Here is a 19,591-nt window from a genome sequence, read left to right on the forward strand (position 1 = left end):
TTGGCCAGCTGCATTTGCTCTATGACTTGCTTCTATTCATTCTGTAAGACTTTTTCTTCTGTTACTACTTAACAAGCTGAAGAGTGAAGTTATGGTATTCTGAAATCCTTATGCAGAAGGTCTTGCAGTACTATCCGCTTATTTATACAATTTCAGGCTTTTTTGTTGTTGGTTGTTGTGTTTTTTTTAACACCAAAATAGGTAATCCAAACCCAACTTTGGTTTTGTACAGTTTTGTTTCTGAACACCAGCTGTTCAGAGGCTTTTGTGAAATAAAATAGCTCCCAGAAAGTTAGCAAACGGAAAATAATGGGAGGCTCCTACAGTGGCACTTCTGAGCTAGTGAGCTGAACTTGGCTTTCTGTATTATCTTAAAAATATGCTCACAGTTGCAGTCATACATATTGGGGAATATTTGAAGGAAAATCATAAAGGAAGGTTTTTCAATATGCAGCTTTTAAATCCAATGTTCACACTGCAATGCTTTACCGATAATTCACTGGTTTTCTTATTTCTTTTATCACAATATCCCAGAACTATTAGAAGATTCTGCTGCCAATGTTGGCTTGTTATACTCCAGACACAAGCTGGACTCTTAATTCATCTATGGTTTTGCCAAATTAGCTTCAATGTCATTTCTGAAAATCACGTATGTATGTATTGCAAGGACACCAAGGTTGAGTAACTCCAAATCACAATATGGAAATAAAAAGTATTCCAGGGATAACCATTTATGCTCTTTTTTCAGACTTCCCTGGGAATGAAAAATTAGTTCCTGCATCTGAAGGGGGATAAATGACAAGCAATGTATCATGGTGTAATTCTGTTCTAGCCAGTTACTCAGGTGAACCAGCTATTTCATCTCATCTGCAAAGTCATTTCTCTTGTAGTGCCTTTTCTACTTCAGCAGATTGGCTTGTATTGTACTTCCAAATAAAGACTAGCCTCCTGCTGTGACACATCCATTTCTTAGGGGAAAATTATTTATTGGACACCTGCATGAGTAAGTGTTTTCGTAAAGACTTTTATCACTTGACCTTGGCATACCTTCCTAACTAGCTCCTTGAATCAAGGGCCCATAATTTTTGTTTTCAGATGAACTCAGATGTACTTTCATTTTCACATGTACTTTGATTTTCCTCTGACATCACTGAAATCAACAAACTCTCTAAATTACAGCCTCAATAAAACTAACCTCTTTATACAACATTCTGTACACCTCAGGTCCTGTACTGCAGCACAAATTAATGACACTGGCCAAAGGTCTGCTCTCCTTGCTGATCACAACCATTCATGCTTAACTAAGCAGTTCAGACAGGTATTTCTTGAATGTTCAATTATAATGCATATTTGAATGGCAAAAAGTTTCTTAATGCAGTAGATAGAATGAAAAACTAGAAAAGCTGATAGTGGTCATGATACTTGTGATGCCACATCTCAGATTTTAACATCTGAATACACTTATTCTTTTATAGCCCAGGTCATGTTTCTATTTCTCCTCTCCCTTCTTTAAACAATTTGCCAGTTTCTGTACAGCACATTGTCAGTGATACAGTTTAACACAGTAAATTGTGTATTTTGGAAAAATCTCAGCACTTGTTCTGTAAAAAAAATACTAAATGCAGAGTGGGAAAGTCAGAGACACTGCTCAATGACCCAAAGCTGATTTCACTTCTATGGCAGTGATAACATCTTAATGAGAAAAGTAACCTTCTCTGAGATTTTTTAATCTAGTTATTGTAAACTGCCACAGTTACTGTGAAATTTGACCTAGTCTACTGCCTTAAACTAAACAGAAATTTTCTAGTTAGCATGGTTCTCCTAATCTAATCAGGCTATAAGTTGGTAATGCACTGATCAAAACCAGTGTATTATAAAGCCATTTCCATTTTTAATTATAGCAAAAGGGAAGGGCATCTGCAAGATAGGGCAAGAGACAGAAACAGTAAAAATACCTGGAAAGCAATCCATCAGCAGAACCAAAGTGTCAGACACTGATCAAACAAACACTGGCACTGTGCAATAGACAGTCCAGAGAAAGCACTTCCTCGGCCTGAAAGGAGTGGGAAACTATGACTGAAAAACCTGTTTCCCCTACTGTGCCAATCCTTTTCTAGTCACAGAAACAGAGCTTGGTACATTGCATATGAATTGGAAGACATCAGAGGTAAGCTACCACCGTTTTTTTTCTTCAGATAGGAACAATATGGAAAGCCTTGAAGTTTTGGTTAACTCTGCATGAAAAGAAATAATAGGCAACAACTACTCATCATGTAATAATTACTACAGTCAGATTCCATCTCCAGACTTCCATCAAAAAACATCTTATAGTGGAAGACTTACCTCAAAAAATGTCATAGATGGATATATGACCTTTGTACAAACCACATGCAGTAGGCATCAGGGGTGGAAAGGGAAAAAGAAAGCTTAAGAACATAACACAAAAAAGGCTTATGTTACAGCGATGGCTTGGCACTATCCCGCACAACACTGGAGATATATTGTTCATAAACATGGCAATATTTGTGGTGTACAAAGTAAATTTTGTACCAAATGCACACTTAAAATATTGCAAAGGAAATGTTTTCTTACAGTTCTATAAGCCTTTAGCTATTATACTTTGAAGAAATGCAAAAAAAGCTGTAATAGAGAACAAATATATTCATATTCCAATAGACTATCTAAACAGAGCTTTGCTTTTCTCTCAAAATCATTTGACTACAACCATTAGTCTTCAGATGCTTTCAGCAATGGTTACATGTCTGGTGGCAGCACTGCTGAAGCCAGTTTACTAGCCTCCAACTCAAGTGATTAAGACAGGTATTTCTTAAGTGCTTGTTCCTTCCTTGCACTGATTTCTTTGCTGTGCCAGCTCTAGCACTCACTTAACTGCACAGTGAAGGGGATCAGATATTTGATCTGGCAGAGAAAATGACCCACAGGAAGCAGTTGTTATCTGAAGTCAAATCAGGTCTCTTACTTCTTTCACTGTACAGCCACAGAAAAGCTTGTGGTGGCACAGAGGAAGCAATGAGGGTGAAGCGGTCGAACAGCATAAGTGCAAATCTGAGACATAAAATCTCCTCTTAAATTCTACTACAGGTTAGGGACTCCTCTGCCATCCAGATCACAGTCTGCATGTAAACATACACCCTTTTATTCCACATTGGACTGTGAAATAAAGCAAGTGAGGCACAGGCTTTCTTATTTCTGCCAACTGTGTTGTGGAAACAACTACAGCAGAGGGATGGGAAAGGCAGCAGGGGAGTGCCAACACTGTAAGTCACTGCAGCTGTTTGATTCAGTCCGAGAATCAAGGCCCTTAGACAAGAGAAGTAATAAAGCTTCATGGAAAGTTTCAGTACTAGTTTGTGATACCCAAGAGGTTTAAGCATCTGTTTTCTTTTGCTCTAGAGCAATCTGAAAGTCTTTTGAACACACCATGTTGATACACATCTAAAGCAGTTCCCTTATCTTAGTGAAAGGACAGGCTTGGTTAAGGTCTCTGTCTCTTTATCCCACAGGAGTCTATGCAGAAGCTGTATTACTGAGAAACTACCAAAACATAAATTTTACTTCAATCCTATTTCATGATTTAATGAAAAGAGATAAGTATTGGAAAACAGTATGAGAAACAAAGCAAAATTGTATCACCAAATACCACTGTCTTGCAACATCTGAGTGGCAAATAGTTCAAAAGTAAGCAGTTCAATCCAAGCAGTGTGTTACATTGAATTTAAAATACAAAAGAAAGTATGTCCCACTAAGACTTCTAAAACATGGTATTTTTAAGTTATTATCAGTATTGCAGCATAAAACAAGTAAACAAAAAAATCTTAAGACTATGCATATATGAGACTTAGCTTTTCCCTCTCTCGCCTTTTCTTGGGCTTTCAAGACATCCTGGCAGTTCATTTCAGGCTTTTCCCTTAACTGTGAATATTAAAACATAAGTTAAAATTTCCAAGTTTTCAAGTTATCACAATATTCTATGCAAAACACAAAAATGGAAAATAAATTGTAATCTCTAGGAAACGCACTCAATTTTTGCCCAAATGGAAGGACAGACATAAGTATGCTTGTAAGGTACTACAAGCTGCAAGCTTCCTTTCATATTTATACTGATACCAATTAGCAGTAAGTACAACAAGCTAGTAAGATATAGGTGAACTTCATAGATATTTCACATTGTAACTACAAGTAATTGCATTTCATGAGTTAAATAATTAGAGCACAAGTCTGATAACTCTTACAGTGCAAGTATATGATGATAACTCCTCCTACTGGAAGCACATCTGATGCAGCAAAATTCAGAAAACTCCAGATTTCCTAGGCTTTTGCTGATACCGGCTAGCTACATTTTTTTCCCCACTCTCTGCCAATTTAAACTAGACTCATCAAGCTTTTCAGTACTATACAAAAATACCTATGGGCTTGAAAATCACTTTAAAGTTTGCTGCTCTAATTGCATGACATGGTTTATTTATACACATAAATGATAATCAGGTTTCAAATTAATTTAAAGCAATCTCTTTCTCTAGGACTATGTCTCACCGCTACCTTTTATAACTTTAGGTGGTGCTGATATGATGTAGAGAAACTTAAACAGATAGTCAACAACAAAGCTCTGATGATTTACTGGTGCTGGGAGTGCACTTCTCAGTGTCTCCTTTTTGTTTCCTCTTTTACTCACACTTTGTATCAGCTGTGCCAGGAATGATTTCCATGTGAATGAACCCCCTACATTTATCTGAATAGACTACTCTGTTCAATCCATTCCATCTCCAAGGGCTCAGACTGTCACAGACATTACACATGCTACTCAGCCAGAAGCTATTGGAGTGGGTTTTATAATAACAGCTCAGAGCAGACAGAACTAGTAGGAATATGCAGTATTATATGATACACTGAGCAGACTATCAAGACTCTCATTCATTTATTTTAATCCCCAATTTGCTTCATGTTTCCTTGTTAAAATCACTGCTTTAAGATATAATAATCACAATATTTTTGGTAAAATTTTGACAAATTGTTGTAAAGGACTTAAGGATACCAAATTCTTTGAAGAGAAACATGAGCATAAATATTGTCAGCATGCTAGGCACTGAAGTGACACATCTAACCTGGACTTTTTAGGTCAGTCCCACGTTTACCAAATCTACAGATTAAGTAAAAAAGAAAAAAACCATTACTCAACTTGTATATGCTGTTCTGGCCAATGTTTATGCAAAGATAAAGAGTCTCCAAAACACTAATCTGGATTTAAATACATACTGACTCAGCAACCACACAGCAGATTACCATTCACAGCTAATTAAAGTGTCTGCCTTAACATCTACTCAGGCTACTGTGTCAGACTAATTCAGTTATATGGAATATGTCTATTGGGTTTTCTCTTTGTGTTACAGTTCTGTTTTCCATACATTTCACAAATAATACCACAAACATGGAGTTACTCTATGCTTACGTCAGACTTCAAACCAAGTATTTTCAGTTGGTACATAGCCAATACCCATCATCAGTAGCTTACAAGAAAGAATTAAGATAGCGGTTCATTGTTACGGACTGTTTATGGAAGGCATAGACTAACCACCCTTCGTTTATCTTCCTTACATAAGTATAACTTTATCCACTTCATAGCATCAACATATTTTTAAGATAACCAGAAGCTCTAGAAGAGAAGCAGCAGGTTTTCACGCAATCTTATTCAAGAGGAACATACTGTCACAGATGTCCTGAATAGCAAAAATATGAGTTTAAGAGACAGCATGCGCAAAGAAAACAAAATCAAAACCTATTTAAAACAAAGACACTGAGACAACCAAAATCTCTAAAAATCCCTACCCCAATAAACAAGGGTAGTAAATACCCCTATATAGTTATGTTCTTACAACACTTTTATAAGCATAAGCTTGTCCTATAAAATGACTGATACGCTTTTGGTCTGATTCAACATCCCAACAGATGTTCTTGCAAACTGTAAGTGTATTTATGCAATGCAGACTCCAGATAAATAAATAGAGCTAAGATCATCATACACTTCAACAGGAAGTGTTGATCACTACAGTCTAGTAAGTCTTTCCTCTTTCTGTATGTCTGTGTGGTCTTTTGTAGCTAGACAGGAATTAATTTTACCTGTACCTGAAGCCAGTCACAAGCAGCCTAAGTGTTAGTGCAATGCTGAATTTGAGCCAGTATGCACTGTTGGAAAGACTCTATAGCTGCTTTTCATCTTGCACAGCCGGAGCCTATAATGCACCAACAGGAACAGATTGTAAACATGTATCCTACATAATCAGAAATCTAGTTAAAGCTAGCATGCTAAACTCTCTTCAGGGAGACGGGATCAAGAGAAAATTAAGTTACAGCTGTGATTCCAAACTGAAATTTCACTGTAGATTAATCCAATTTAAAAAAATCCTAGTCCTACTCTTTTCAATTCCACAGCCAGATCAACCCAGGAGTTATTTGCCTCCATCACACCAAGTCTGATGTTTGCATGGTCAAATGCTAAACTGGATATGTGAAATGGTCCTCTTCTACAAAACAAACAACAAATGCCCCTGCTAAGAGGGCATTTTTTAGATGTGCTTATCTGGAACCACTCAAAGAGCCTGTCTCAAGTCCTTTAGCTATTTCAGTAGGTTTCTGCAATATTTTATCACAGAAGATTCTTCTTCACCTCTTCTGCCCTGAGAACAGCCAGTAGTTCTGCTGTGTCTTTTTTAATAAGGCTGCTCAGAACATGTACACAGATGTCTTGAATCAAGCCTCACTGTTTTTTGTTTCCTTTCAGGTGCTTGAATTTTTATGGTAATTGCGGTCTTTCTTCCAAGTTGTTCTATAAATAATGTAAATTCTTGTAAAAGGCTGAGGCATTCACATGACCAGTTAACTCTAGTTACCAGGTGCTATCTAATCTACCAAATTACACTTGTGCTAAGAATCGAACTGGCAGCAGTAATAAATAACCAAAGCAGAGCATGGGAGTGTGTTTGCTGAATTATGACCAACAGACAAACACATTCTCTTTTCAAGCTCTGTTCACTATGCCTCTATATTGCTGTTTATTGCAGTGTTAACAAAAGAAAGGACTACTATGACACTCCTCACGTACACCAGCACTGAATCAAATCCTTTAAGCTTAAGACAGTGATAAAGGTGGTTTGAGCAAATCAGCAAACCACCAGCTGATTTTGCATTGAAATGGATTAGATCAAAAACCTCAATTTTTCTGAGTTTGGTTTCTCCTTTTCTGCAACAGCTTGAACCTCTCTGCTCTGCAACCTGCCTTTGCTCTCACATACATGTGTTCTTACCACTTCTCTGCTCTAAGCTTCTGAACTGTGTAGTTAACAAAAGGAATTGCCTCTTCCTTCCTTTCCTCTCTCTTACTCTTACTCCTCCTCATTAGTCCGGTACCCCAAGCTGCAATGCCAAGCTGGTACGCTTCCCTAGCCATCTTTGCACTCATTTTTGTTGACTTTTCTTTTACAATTTCAAGCACAACCCCTAATGTAAACTGCTTCTATTTATTTAAAGAGGAAAAGGCATTAGACAGAATGTTTCATGTTGACTACTCAGCTTATAACTGTTCTAGTTATGTAGTGAATCTCACAAAACCAACAAAAGTGACAAAATATACTTAATGATAAGATCTAGGAGGACTACATTCCTGCTAGGCCATGGTTCTAGGCCATGGTGCTTTCATTTAACATTAAAGGTTATTTTGCAGGTTTTTTTTTTTTTTTTTACAGTAAATTAAATTACTCTGAAATAAAAATATATTTTCCTTTAAAATCATGGCAAATTATATTCTGTTAGAAAAGTTCCTGGTATTATTTCTAAAGCAAATGACTGGCAAAACCTGCTTAAGATGTCTGGTTACCTAGCAAAGATAATGAAGTGATAAGAACTGCTTAGGGATTAACAGCGGGACATAACATATTAGCTGCTATCTCCAGATATCCTTCATAAAGCCACATTAACAATACCACAAAAACAATAACAATACAAATAACAGAAGTAATAAACTTTGTGTGAAATGTAAAATTTTGTTGTAAATTCAATTCCCTCAGAAAGTAAAATGGCTCATGAGGAAAGTAAAATTTCCCTCAGAAAGTGAAATGATAGTGACAGGACAAGGGGTAACGGATTAAAACTTACACAGGGGAAGTTTAGATTGGATATAAGGAGGAAATTCTTTCCTGTTAGGGTGGTGAGACGCTGGAATGGGTTGCCCAGGGAGGTTGTGAGTGCTCCATCCCTGGCAGTGTTCAAGGCCAGGTTGGATGAAGCCTTGTGTGGGATGGTTTAGTGTGAGGTGTCCCTGCCCATGGCAGGGGGGTTGGAACCAGATGATCTTGAGGTCCTTTCCAACCCTAACTATTCTATGATTCTATGATTTGTTTCTTTTTAAACAACTTATAATTTCACAGGAAAAGAAAAACAGTGAATTCCCTGAAGATGATCAATAATCATAGAATCAACCAGGTTGGAAAAGACCTTTAAGACCATTAAGTCCAACTTTTCCCCCAGCACTGCTAAGTCTAGTAATAAACCATGTCACTGAGGGCCTCATCTACACAGTCTGTGAACACTTCCAGGGATGGTGACTACACCACTGCCTTTGGGGAAGGAACTGTTCATAATATCCAGTCTAAACCTCCCCTGGTACAGCTTGAGGCTGTTTTCTCTTGTCCTAACCCTTGTTACTTGGGAGAAGAGATGAACCCCCACCTCACTACAACCTCCTTTCAGGTAGCTGTAGGGAGAAATAATGTCCCCACTGAGCCTTCTCTTCTCAAACTAAACAACCCCACAGCTCCTGCATAGAATCATTTTTGTTGGAAAAGGGCTTTAAGGTCATCAAGTCCAAATAAGCAGGTTTACTAAAATAAACTATTATATTCAGTGAGGATGATCTATACAGCACAGGGCACAAAGCTGGATTAAATGTAGGTTTAACCAAAATTAGTATTTTAATTTTAGATTGATGTTCTCTCCCTCTTCTAAACTGAATGTTCTTGCCTACATGATATTTAAGGCAACAACCCACAAGACCAGGCAACCTGCATTGAGACAGCTAGCAATAAAAAAAAAAAAAAATCTGATTATCATTAAAACTTGGGCTAAAATTTGCAACAGTCCAGAAGCTGCTCTATGGGGAGTTCAGCCATAAAGAGCAGTAGGAGTCATAATCTCATCAGCTTTCTTAGTAAATCAATCTGCCTCTAAGAGTTTTACAGATTTTTTACTTACAAAATTCTAGAATCTGATCATATGTGCAGAAAGAATTAAGAGTATTTTTATACTACAACTTTGGACCCAAAGAGCTGGCCAGCTGAAATGTGAAGATACTTGGGTTCCAGCTGGATAAAATACTAGTGGCAAGTCAAGAATCTCTGAATCAACTAAGTTAACCTGCAAAAATGCTACCAGTTGTATTTTTGTGAACAGAAGGCAAGTCTGATAAACAAGGAACTATTTCCTTTCACTCTGAAGATACAGGAAAGCAGTGCCAGGATTCCTAGGGCCAGATAAAAACCACGACAGGTAGATAACACAAAATCTTGATCCAGTATAAACTTGTGATGCCAATTCAAATTTGTTCAAAGTAGTTTGGATTAATTTTGTGGTATCAAACTCCATTCTTTAAGGCTACATACCAGTTTTATTGTTCTTTCTGCAGACAGCCCAAATGATTTCTTCCCAGCCTCCTCCCATTTACTTCCTACTCCCCAATACGGTGTTGCTGCATTCAAGCCATGCACCACCATTAAATGAAGGCTAGATTCTACTGATTTCTCAGTTATTACCACTGCGCTTCCTCCTTACCTGCTGATTTCTGTACTGCAGCATTCCTCGTAACAAGCTTCCATTGACACTGTGCTGTGTACTGAGCTTCTTCATCAGAAAGCTTTCCAGCCTTGCCTCACCATATTGCACAGCAATCTGCTGCAGTAACAACATGCACACAGAAACAGCAAAATCCATGCTGCTGCAATAAAGGACACTACCAAGTAGAACTCTGGCTCTCCAGTTTAATTTACAGGACTCAGCTGTGATTCAGAGTAAAGGTTATTGCACCAGCCAAGCCCAGATTTGCACTAATTCTGAAAACCTGAGTGACACAAGTGTGGCTTAGATTGCATTAAATCCCAAAGCACAGCAGGTGAAGCACTTGTAGGTCTACTTTGCCTTTGAATCCATTAGGTCTGTAATCTTGGAACTACCAGATAAACTCCTCATCACAAATGTTATGCTGTATTAAGTACAAACTAAAAGAGGTCCTTCAGTGCTTTTAAGCTCTGAATTTAACTCTTTAAACTTTTCCTCTGGCATCTGTCTGAAGCTTTAGGTATTCTCATTAGAAGAGCAAAAGAAGACAGAAACAGCTCTGTGCAGTAGTAACAGCAGCTCTCCTTTGACATATTTTTCTTCATTCATACTCCACCTATTTCAAAGACATTCCATGTTTACAATACAATAATAAATCTGCACGCAAAAATAACAGACTTCTATATCAGCAGTAGTATTCCACAAAAGGAAACTAAACCAGAATCTAGCTCATGTCCTGCTCCTGAGGGGCTTGTTAAATAGACAGACTTGTGAAGGGAGCCTAGATTAGGCTCGCTGTGGGGGAGGGACTGTTCTTTGCTGGAACAAGAGGGTAAGCAAGCTTCAAGACTGACAGAACTGCATTGTAAAACCTGAAGCTTATTAGCACAAGCATCCATGTTAACCTTAAAAGTCACACTAACATTAACCAAAACATCCAGAAATCTGACCAAAGTAGTGCACAAGTCCATAACACTGTAATCATTGTACTGTGTAGTTGCAAGAGGACTATTCTGAAGTCTCCCAAGTACATTAAGCTACAATATAAATAAGTATTTCCATGAGATACTTAACACTATAAGGAAAATTTCTGCTCTCAGTTCTAATGGCTGGCCAACTTCGTGAATGCTCCTTAACTCTTCTTCTCAGATTGAGACAACTACCTCGGTGATATAAAGAACAGAAATGCTCCAACCAGATCATACATTCAGTAGAATCTGAGCGATATTTTCATGAATGAAAAGAATGCAAAGAAATGAAAAGAAAAAGGTCCAAAAATGAAATTAAAAGAAAATTGACAATGAAAAGAAAAAGGTCCAAAACATTATGGTAAGTAATTATAGGTTTTCTTTAAAGTTACTAATAACAATCTGCTCTAAGAACATCAACTGATACGGTTACATACCGTACAGATCATAGCCTTTCCATTTCTTGGATAATTAAGTCAAGAAAAAAATAGAAAATAATTCATTCTGTTCTCCCAAAAACTTTGTCTAGAAAGTGCATTCCATTACAACAGGGTATATTATTTTCTTAGAAAGCCATCCAGACCGAACAGGAAGTTAATAAATGCAAGGCAATTCTGTGACATAATCCAGTTAAAGATAACTGCACAAAAGATCATTCTCTACAACAAATAATGTCTCATGTATTCCCACTAAGGAATATTTGGCATGGAGTTTGTTCCATTAACAAAATGTGTGCCAGACTAGGTGTTCACACATATTTCTGGATCTGCAAAATGAACTTTACCTACAAGTCAGGTATTTATAAGGTAACTATACAATTTAAAACAGAACCTGTGGACAATTTCAATGGTCATACTGAAATTATCCACTCTTTGGTCTAATTATAAATTCAATTTAATATTTTTAAAGTAAAGCTTTTAAATAATTATTTAGAAACAGTTATCAATGTCTTACACAGTGAACAAAAAAGCCACAATCTATTCAAAGGAAATCCCTATTTTCTTGATTTAGAAATCAAAACAGTTCTGTTTTTTTCATAAATGGTATCTGCCTGCATACAAAGCGAGTCCTTTTTTGAAAAACAAAACCAACTTACAAACATCCAATGCCCCCAAAAAATCCCAAGACAACCCACGGTGCTTTTCAGTCTGCAATACCTTTTATATTAGTGTTACAATAGCATATGAGAGCCCTCATTTAAAGTGTTTGAGAGGAGAACAGTACAAAAAGAGACCAATCAAACTGAAAAAAGGAGGACAGTGTATGGAGGAAATTAAAGGCATTTATGAAAAACACAGAACTTTTTCCTCAGTCTAAGATAGAAAATGTTGATGACGATGGAGAACTTGAAAAGCACAACCATATGGAATTCAGTAACTGTTAGCTATTGTTCAAAACCAGTCAACTTGTACTGACTCTCCAAAACTACTGCTAGGTTCTATAGCTGAAAAAATATTCATGCAACAGGGAACTAGTATAGCAAGCCTAATGATGAGGAGATTAGAATTTTAAGTGAGAGCACTGGACTTTCTTTTCTGATATCATAGTTTAAATACCAAGCCAGACAGTAGGATAAATCAGCCAGGGGGCCTTCATTCATTCTCCACCAAACAACACACCACAAAAGATCCATACATTATGCCAGAAGAATGCTCAGCAAGAATTAGTGGTCTTGGAAACAGAAACTCTTGACTCAAGAGTCTGGTGGAAGGTCACTGCTATTAACAGAGCAAAATTCACTTGATTTGCATTTGATATATTGATATGTAAAGGAATTTCTGAGTTGTTTAGGATCTTTTACTTCTTGCAAATGATCCAAAGATGGAGGCAAATATTAATCTCTTTGATTTCATAGCTTGAAGGAAGGTGACTAAAAAGAAATTCTTCACATTACTGAAGGAGCTACTGAAAATATATAGACAAACTTTTTTCTCATTTCTATTAAATTAAGCAAGAAAGTATCTGTATATAGGAAAACAGAGTCAGATTTAAAGTTTCCAGTTTCCACATCATTACTTCCCTATAAATTAATAAACCTACATCCAATTTGTTAGTTCAGATATTGCTTAACAGCTTCAGAAAATCCCTGGAAGTTAATTAAACATGAACTGATGTTTACTGATTTGATACCCCCACCTTTATTTCAAAACAAACCTAAGATACATTTAATTTCTTTCGTATTCCATGATGCTTGAATCAAATGAGATTAGACACAGTTAAGAAAGCAGCACTAATCTGATGACACTACTCCAACAGATAAAGTGACAGGGCTTTCATTAAAAATATACAGAAAAGACTCCAACAGTGGCTAGATTATTTTCCTTCTTTCCAGAAATCCTTTTATATGACAAAAAGAGTTCTTAGTCTCGCATCTAATTATAATCCAATCATATAATCCACTACAAAGGATTATGCAATCCGTGAACAATTTAGGGGTGTAATTTACTGCAGAAACCAATAATGCACTTAGATACATATCTTCAGTGCAACAAGTCAGATAGAAGAGTGTCTAAACGTTGGCACTGATGACTCTAATCAGCTGCTGGGGCAGGAAAAAAAGAATTATGGGCATGAAATTAATGGTTGCTTTCAAGAATTTTAGACTTATCTGTTGAACTCAGTTTATTACTGAGTGTGACCAAAGGGGAAGACACAAAGAAGCATTTGCATTTTTATGAGCACTTGATCAAATGCTTGCACACACAGAGGACATTCACTGATTTGGTCCACCATTATAATGGTTGCAAACTGCTGAAGGATTTTCCTCAACCCAAGTTTGACAAATATTGTCTGAGAGTATCCTTTAGCCACATACATGTATCTTTCCCTGGCTGGCTGATGAACTAAAACCAACTGTAGAAATACAGTTCTCGAGCAATAAGGACTATGAGGTATGGCATTCTTTATCATCTGAAAGTAAAAACAACCTAAAAACGTGTCATTCATAGGTATCTTGTAATTTTCACCATCCAAGGAACAAAGGCACAACATCTCATTTCTTGAAGTAAATTTCTAAGTTCATAAAACTTCCTCTATCACTAGTACCTGCATTTTGGTTCCCCTTGTGTTGAAGCACACTAGCTGCAAGACCTTGAGGAAATAAGCTTCAAGAGAGGAACACAGGACTGTTAAGCCCAGGCAAAAATATCACATAAGAGAATTGTAAAATTAATTGCATCATGAGATCTTACCTAAGAATGATTAACACATTTCGAAGTTCTTACTAACTTCCTCCTTTGCTGACAGAATGGCATATAGAAATATAAATCACAGCCTCTGACCCCTGCACATACAACTGAAATCAAGACAAGCAAAACAAGGACATGACATTAATTGCTCCTGTAGCTAGGTAAAGTTTATCTACATACTTGAAAAGCTTCCTTATGCCAGTGCCAGCTGTTGGTGAGAAGAATGTGTTGCTGTCATCATAAGGAAAACTCGAATCAGTGGCATTCCAGTATTACAGTATCATGGTAGTGAACACGCAAACAATACAAGGATGAGAGATATGAAAACAACAGCATTTAGAAAAGGTATATTACGTGTGTCAATATTTTACCAAGAATCTGTGAATATTGCATTGCATTTCGGCACCCTCTAGTGTTGACTGGTGCAGAGAATTAAAATTCTGAGAAAAAATCCAATCCATAGAATCACAGACGCATAGAACATTTGGGGTTGGAAGGTTCATCTAGTCCAAACCCCCTGCAATGAGCAGGGATATCTTCAACTAGATCAGGTTGCTTAGAATCACATCCAGCCTGGCCCCAAATGTCTCCAGGGATGGTGCATCCACCACCCCTCTAGGCAGCCTGTGCCAGGACTTTACCACCCCATTTTAAAGAATTTCTTTCTCACATCCAGCTTGCATCTCCCCTCTTTAAATTTAAAACCATGACCCCTTGTCTTATAGCAAGAAGTCCTGATAAGAAGTCTCTCCCCATCTTTCTTATAATGTTACTAATTGTGGAGATGCTCCTGATGTACACAAAGAACAGGACTCAGTATTCAGAAGCCCAAAATGGGTGCTCCAAAATTAAGAAATATCCAGAAGCACTAGAACTCAATGCATGCAACTTTATAGCAAGAGGTCTATCTGAATATCTAAGAAAATTCTTATATTTTTTACACAGTTTCCTGAAGATTTACTCCTCTTTGCTTCAAATGAGTTATTTACCATTAAAAGGTACTTTCTTTTCAGTTATATATTTGCTAAAAATAAGATTACTACTGTAACATTAAAATGAAAACCTCTTTTTAGTATGGCTCACTCTATCATCACTCACAAAGAAGCTGATGCTTGTGCTATGACTGCAACATTTTTCCAAGAGCAGAAACAAGTACAGTCATGTGAAATGAGCTCTAAGCACTCCTGCTGTAGAAGTGGGAAAGCAGACATTACACCAACTGGGTATTACCACTACTGTTTTCCTAAGCCTTTTCTACTGTACTCCAAAGTTATTAGATCACAGACATCTACATACAAACTTGTCCACTTAGCATGTTTCAAATCTTTTCAATCCCTCTTTTTCTCTCTCAAAACAATCACTGCATCTTTTCATTTGATAGTAAAGTTAACATAAAACTATCAATTACAAATCAAAAACCTATTCTACATTTTTCTCTATTTTCCCCTCAAGATTATCCCTTATTTCTTCAAAGGCATCTGAAAAGACACGTTAAAATGAGATTAATTTTATTTTCTAAATAATTAAAATTGATTGAGTGACCAAAAAACCCCAAACAGATTCTAATGCCTGAAAAACATAAAATAGCCCTGAAAATTATACAGCATGGGAAGATTACCTGCATTACTTAACTTGCAAACAGAAAACACATACAATTTTTGTGAAAAATGCAAACCATGTAAAATCTTGTTACAAATAATTTCATCTCAAAATATTACATTATTACAAAGAAGATTATTATCTTTTTCTCTATGGATTTGAGATTGCCCCATTATATAATCACATTCTTTTTCATTCTGAATTTTAAACCCCATTATTAGTCTACTGAGGAATAACTGCCACAATTAAGATCCAATATTAAGATCTTTCTAAATTTTAAGCCCACAGATATTCAGTTCGGAAACATCTATAAGCGCACCTAATGACTTGTTATTAACAAGCAAGTACTGTGTATAACATACAACAGCTCTTACCAGGGAAGGAGATTATCATGATCTACTACGTGCTCTTAAAATGCAGAAGCTTCTTGGCAAAAGACACACCTTGAGAATTCCTGTGCCCAATCAGCAATCAGACCTGCCTAGGAGACAGCAGCTGAATCACAAGGAACCTAACTGAGCAGCAAATTTCTTCCCCCTTAAATCACAGTTGTTTACTGTGTGGAGTGAATTTTTTCACACCTTATTTTTAACTATTATTATTTTTCTACTAAGTGAAAAACTAGCCAACTATTTGCCAATAGGCCATTATGAAATATAGAAGTTCCTGGTTTTGGCTCAGAGTTTCACAGGATATTTCTCAAAAAAATATTTCTTACAAAAAAACTTATTCAAAAAAATTTACTTATAATTGGAATAAAAACTTTAAAAAAAAGAAAAAACCAAAAAATCACCAAAAACCACAAATCATCAAACCCAACCTCTCCCCCAAAAACCAACCAACAAACAATAACAAAACTGACAAGCTTACATCAGTGTGAAACTATGCACAACCTCAAAACAGCCTCCAACAGTCCAGAGCTCAACAGATTAATAGGAAGAGGTCAATTTATCTACTTCAGGCATCACACTATATTATATTATGTATTATTACTATTTGATTATGGGAGCCACTTAGGAGTTTCAGTTAGGATCATTCCCCACTCACCTGGGTTTGTATATCTGTGCTGAAAACATTGATGGACTCAAAACCTAGATGTGCAATTGCATCTCTTTCCAGTATTTTATCAAAGTGATTTTTTTCTTTAATCACAGGTGTACTCACCCTGATCAGAAGACAGTTGTATTGAGGGGTTAGTGATCTGCATACCACGCGCAGGCCAGTTTTGTGCTGCATGTACAGCTTGGTTGTCAGATCTGTGCTGTCCAGCACATTCCCCTTGGCTGCAGGATAAACTCATCCAGCTGGCTGTAACAGAGGAGCCTGCAGGCAGCTCCCACTCAGTACTAGCCATTACACCACCTGTGTGTCCTTGTCTTTATCTAAAAGTGCAGCAAACAGTTCTCAAGTGAACCAACTCTCTGCTTGACAGCAGATACGAGAACTAGAATTGGTTTTAAAACATCCTGTAAGAGCTCAAAAGACTAAAACATCAGATGACCTTTCCACGGACAAGATGTCCCCACGTGTTGAACTCTTATTTGAGACATGTTCGATTCCACAGAACTCAGCATCTGGAAGGACATAAAATTGTCTATACTATTGTTTTTCTTTACAGCATTAGCTCCAATAAATGGTATTTTACAATGATCAAATCCATAACGAACCAATATCTCCTGGTACAAAACAACAGGTCACTAGATTGCTTTTAGGTATAACCCCAAGGAAGAGAGGTATGATGTCTGGAATGTTAAAATCTATTAATTGAAAAGTCATGATTTCATCATTTATGTAAGTATATCAAAGCTAAGATGCAGATAGCTTGCAGTTGTAAATGAAATATTAGCACCATCAACATTGCTCTCCATATCCCAGGTCTTAGTTTCTCCTTCACCTCTTCTTTTGTTCACCTGGCCCTTCCACTGTACTTTGACATCTTCCAAGGATTCTAAAGTAACCCCTCTAACCCATACTAACAGAACTAATACCAAATATAAAACCTGCCAATTTCCCTTCCAAACTAGCCATGAATAGTGTTTGAAGGTAAATGAATAAGCCATATTCCACTTTTATACATACTTTACACATAATAGCGTATGTTATCACAACACTAAAAAAAGCAAGTGATAATTTTGTAACAAGGTTCTTGAATGAAAGCCACTTGTAACAAACTGATTTGAAATGTTGCTGAGCCTGGGTGTAAACGTCTACCCAAATCTCTCTGATTGTTTTGCTTTCCTGCAGAAATGACTGGTACCTATTATTAATTTGGATGAAGTTTTATAAATGTGTATCAGTTCTGAATACTGGAAATCAATTTTTTTGGTTGTTAAGTCAATGCTTACTGCCTGCCAGCATTTTGGAAATAAAAGTAACCTCCTGAAAGAACAAAGGACATTATTCAGTGTGAGAACTGAGGAAAATTCACTGCTGATTTAGAGTGTCAGAGCTAACTCTGCCCATTTATCACAAAGAAGCCTCTGTGTTGGTACTGCTTGCACAGAAGAGCCTTTGATGTGCAGCTCTTAATTTCTTCATACTGTAACTTCTGCAGGGTGATAAGCTGCATTAACTTCAATGACTGCTTTGATGAGACAAAATTGGAAGGAAGAATACAGGACAATGACGAAACAAGGATCAGTTATAAAAATCACTTGCTAGTTCAATGTTCCTCCACTGTGGCTATAAAGAGATAAAAATGTTTTCCTGACAGGTGACAGAAGTGCAGAATCTGAGTTTTGTTCTGCTTTTAACCTAACCGCAAAATTGCAACATGGCACTCAAGTATACAATACCTAAACGAGCTCCAAAACAAACTTTCTGTGGTTTCAGAATACAAAGTGTATTTTTAATTTTTTTTTCTTTTTGCATCTGTAAGTCTTAAAGCATTGACCAAACTGGAATATTCTATACCATAATACACAAGTATACAAGGCAGCTGCCTATTTACATAGATATTCCAACAAAGATTCTTGAGAGCAAATTTTATTTCATGGTACACAGGGGACTTTGGTGTTTTCACTGTCCTCATATTACATCTATCATCTTAATTACATGAAAAATTACATCTTGCAACTGTAATATAAATTAGTCAGATTTCAAGATGGTAGCCCAGCTCTGCTTTGCCACCTAAAACTCCATGGGCTGTGCTCAGGGCAGCACTTTCAGGTGGGCCACAACTCAGCTCATTAAGCACAAACATCCAGGCCCTACTGCTAAACCTCAGGTGCCAGGACAGAAACCTTGTGCTGGGCATCACCTACACATTGCTGCTTACCAGAGCAATGACACCAGCATGACAATTCACCCTTACTTTGCCACCTAAAACTCCATTTGTGTATGTCTTCAAATAGTGGTGCTCTAAGACATTACAGAAACCAAATTTGAAAGCACAAACCTCTGACCCTACCGCATCTGCTGATGTGAGCGGCTCCAGAGGAAATGCTTTCATTGCCGGAGCATGAGGGAAACAAAGCACCCAAGACACTCGACCCTGAGTGGGCAGAGCCACCAAAGAAGCTCAACGCCCTCATCAGATCTTACTCAGGAAGTAGCCATGCTTTTGAGGGAAATCAGCTGATTTATAGGGGATGGTGTTAGGAGGGGTGGCCCTGAGCAGGTAAAACACTGCCCTGGGTGGGGGAGGTGCTGAGTAGGTTGTAGTTTGGATGTTTGTGTGGGTTGGTCAGTAGAAAGAGTCCTATAGGAAATTAGGCTGTAGAGGTGAGGTTAGTTCTCAGCCATAGGGATAGTGCTCTGGAACGGCATTTTTTCCACAGAAAGTGAGGTAAACTTTCTGCTGGTCAGGAAGTGATCCAGGCAGAGGTCCCTTATAAACATGCAGCTGGGCAGGCATCTGGCTGTAGTGAGTGCCTGTTGGTCATGTTAGACGGCAGCAGGTTGATGATTTGCTCTGTGGTGGCAGAGCTGTAGGAGAAGGTGGAACAGCTAAGGGGCATAAGGGAATCTGAGGAGGAGGTTGACTGGTGGACCTGC

The 19,591-nt window shown here is 37.4% G+C and overlaps 1 protein-coding gene across 5 annotated transcripts in view; it reads right to left on the reverse strand.

Moving 5' to 3' along the window:
* The window catches only part of BCAR3 (BCAR3 adaptor protein, NSP family member), a 94,462-nt gene extending 75,382 nt beyond the window's left edge, over nucleotides 1–19,080 (reverse strand). Inside the window, exon 1 of one of the 5 annotated variants that reach the window (XM_065675414.1) lies at nucleotides 19,005–19,080. Coding sequence is in view for 1 of the 5 variants with exons in the window: in XM_065675409.1 (XP_065531481.1) it covers nucleotides 15,970–15,988 (19 nt within the window). In the remaining 4 variants the exon portion in view is untranslated. Of the gene's footprint in view, nucleotides 1–9,837; nucleotides 9,982–15,969; nucleotides 16,062–16,759; nucleotides 16,777–18,992 lie in introns of those variants that run through there. The other 4 variants (XM_065675411.1, XM_065675419.1, XM_065675409.1 and 1 more) reach the window with 4 other exon arrangements.
* Between the last annotated feature and the right edge of the window lie 511 nt (nucleotides 19,081–19,591).

This window comes from Lathamus discolor, chromosome 3, assembly GCF_037157495.1.
Source record: "Lathamus discolor isolate bLatDis1 chromosome 3, bLatDis1.hap1, whole genome shotgun sequence".
Taxonomy (NCBI): Eukaryota; Metazoa; Chordata; class Aves; order Psittaciformes; family Psittacidae; genus Lathamus; species Lathamus discolor.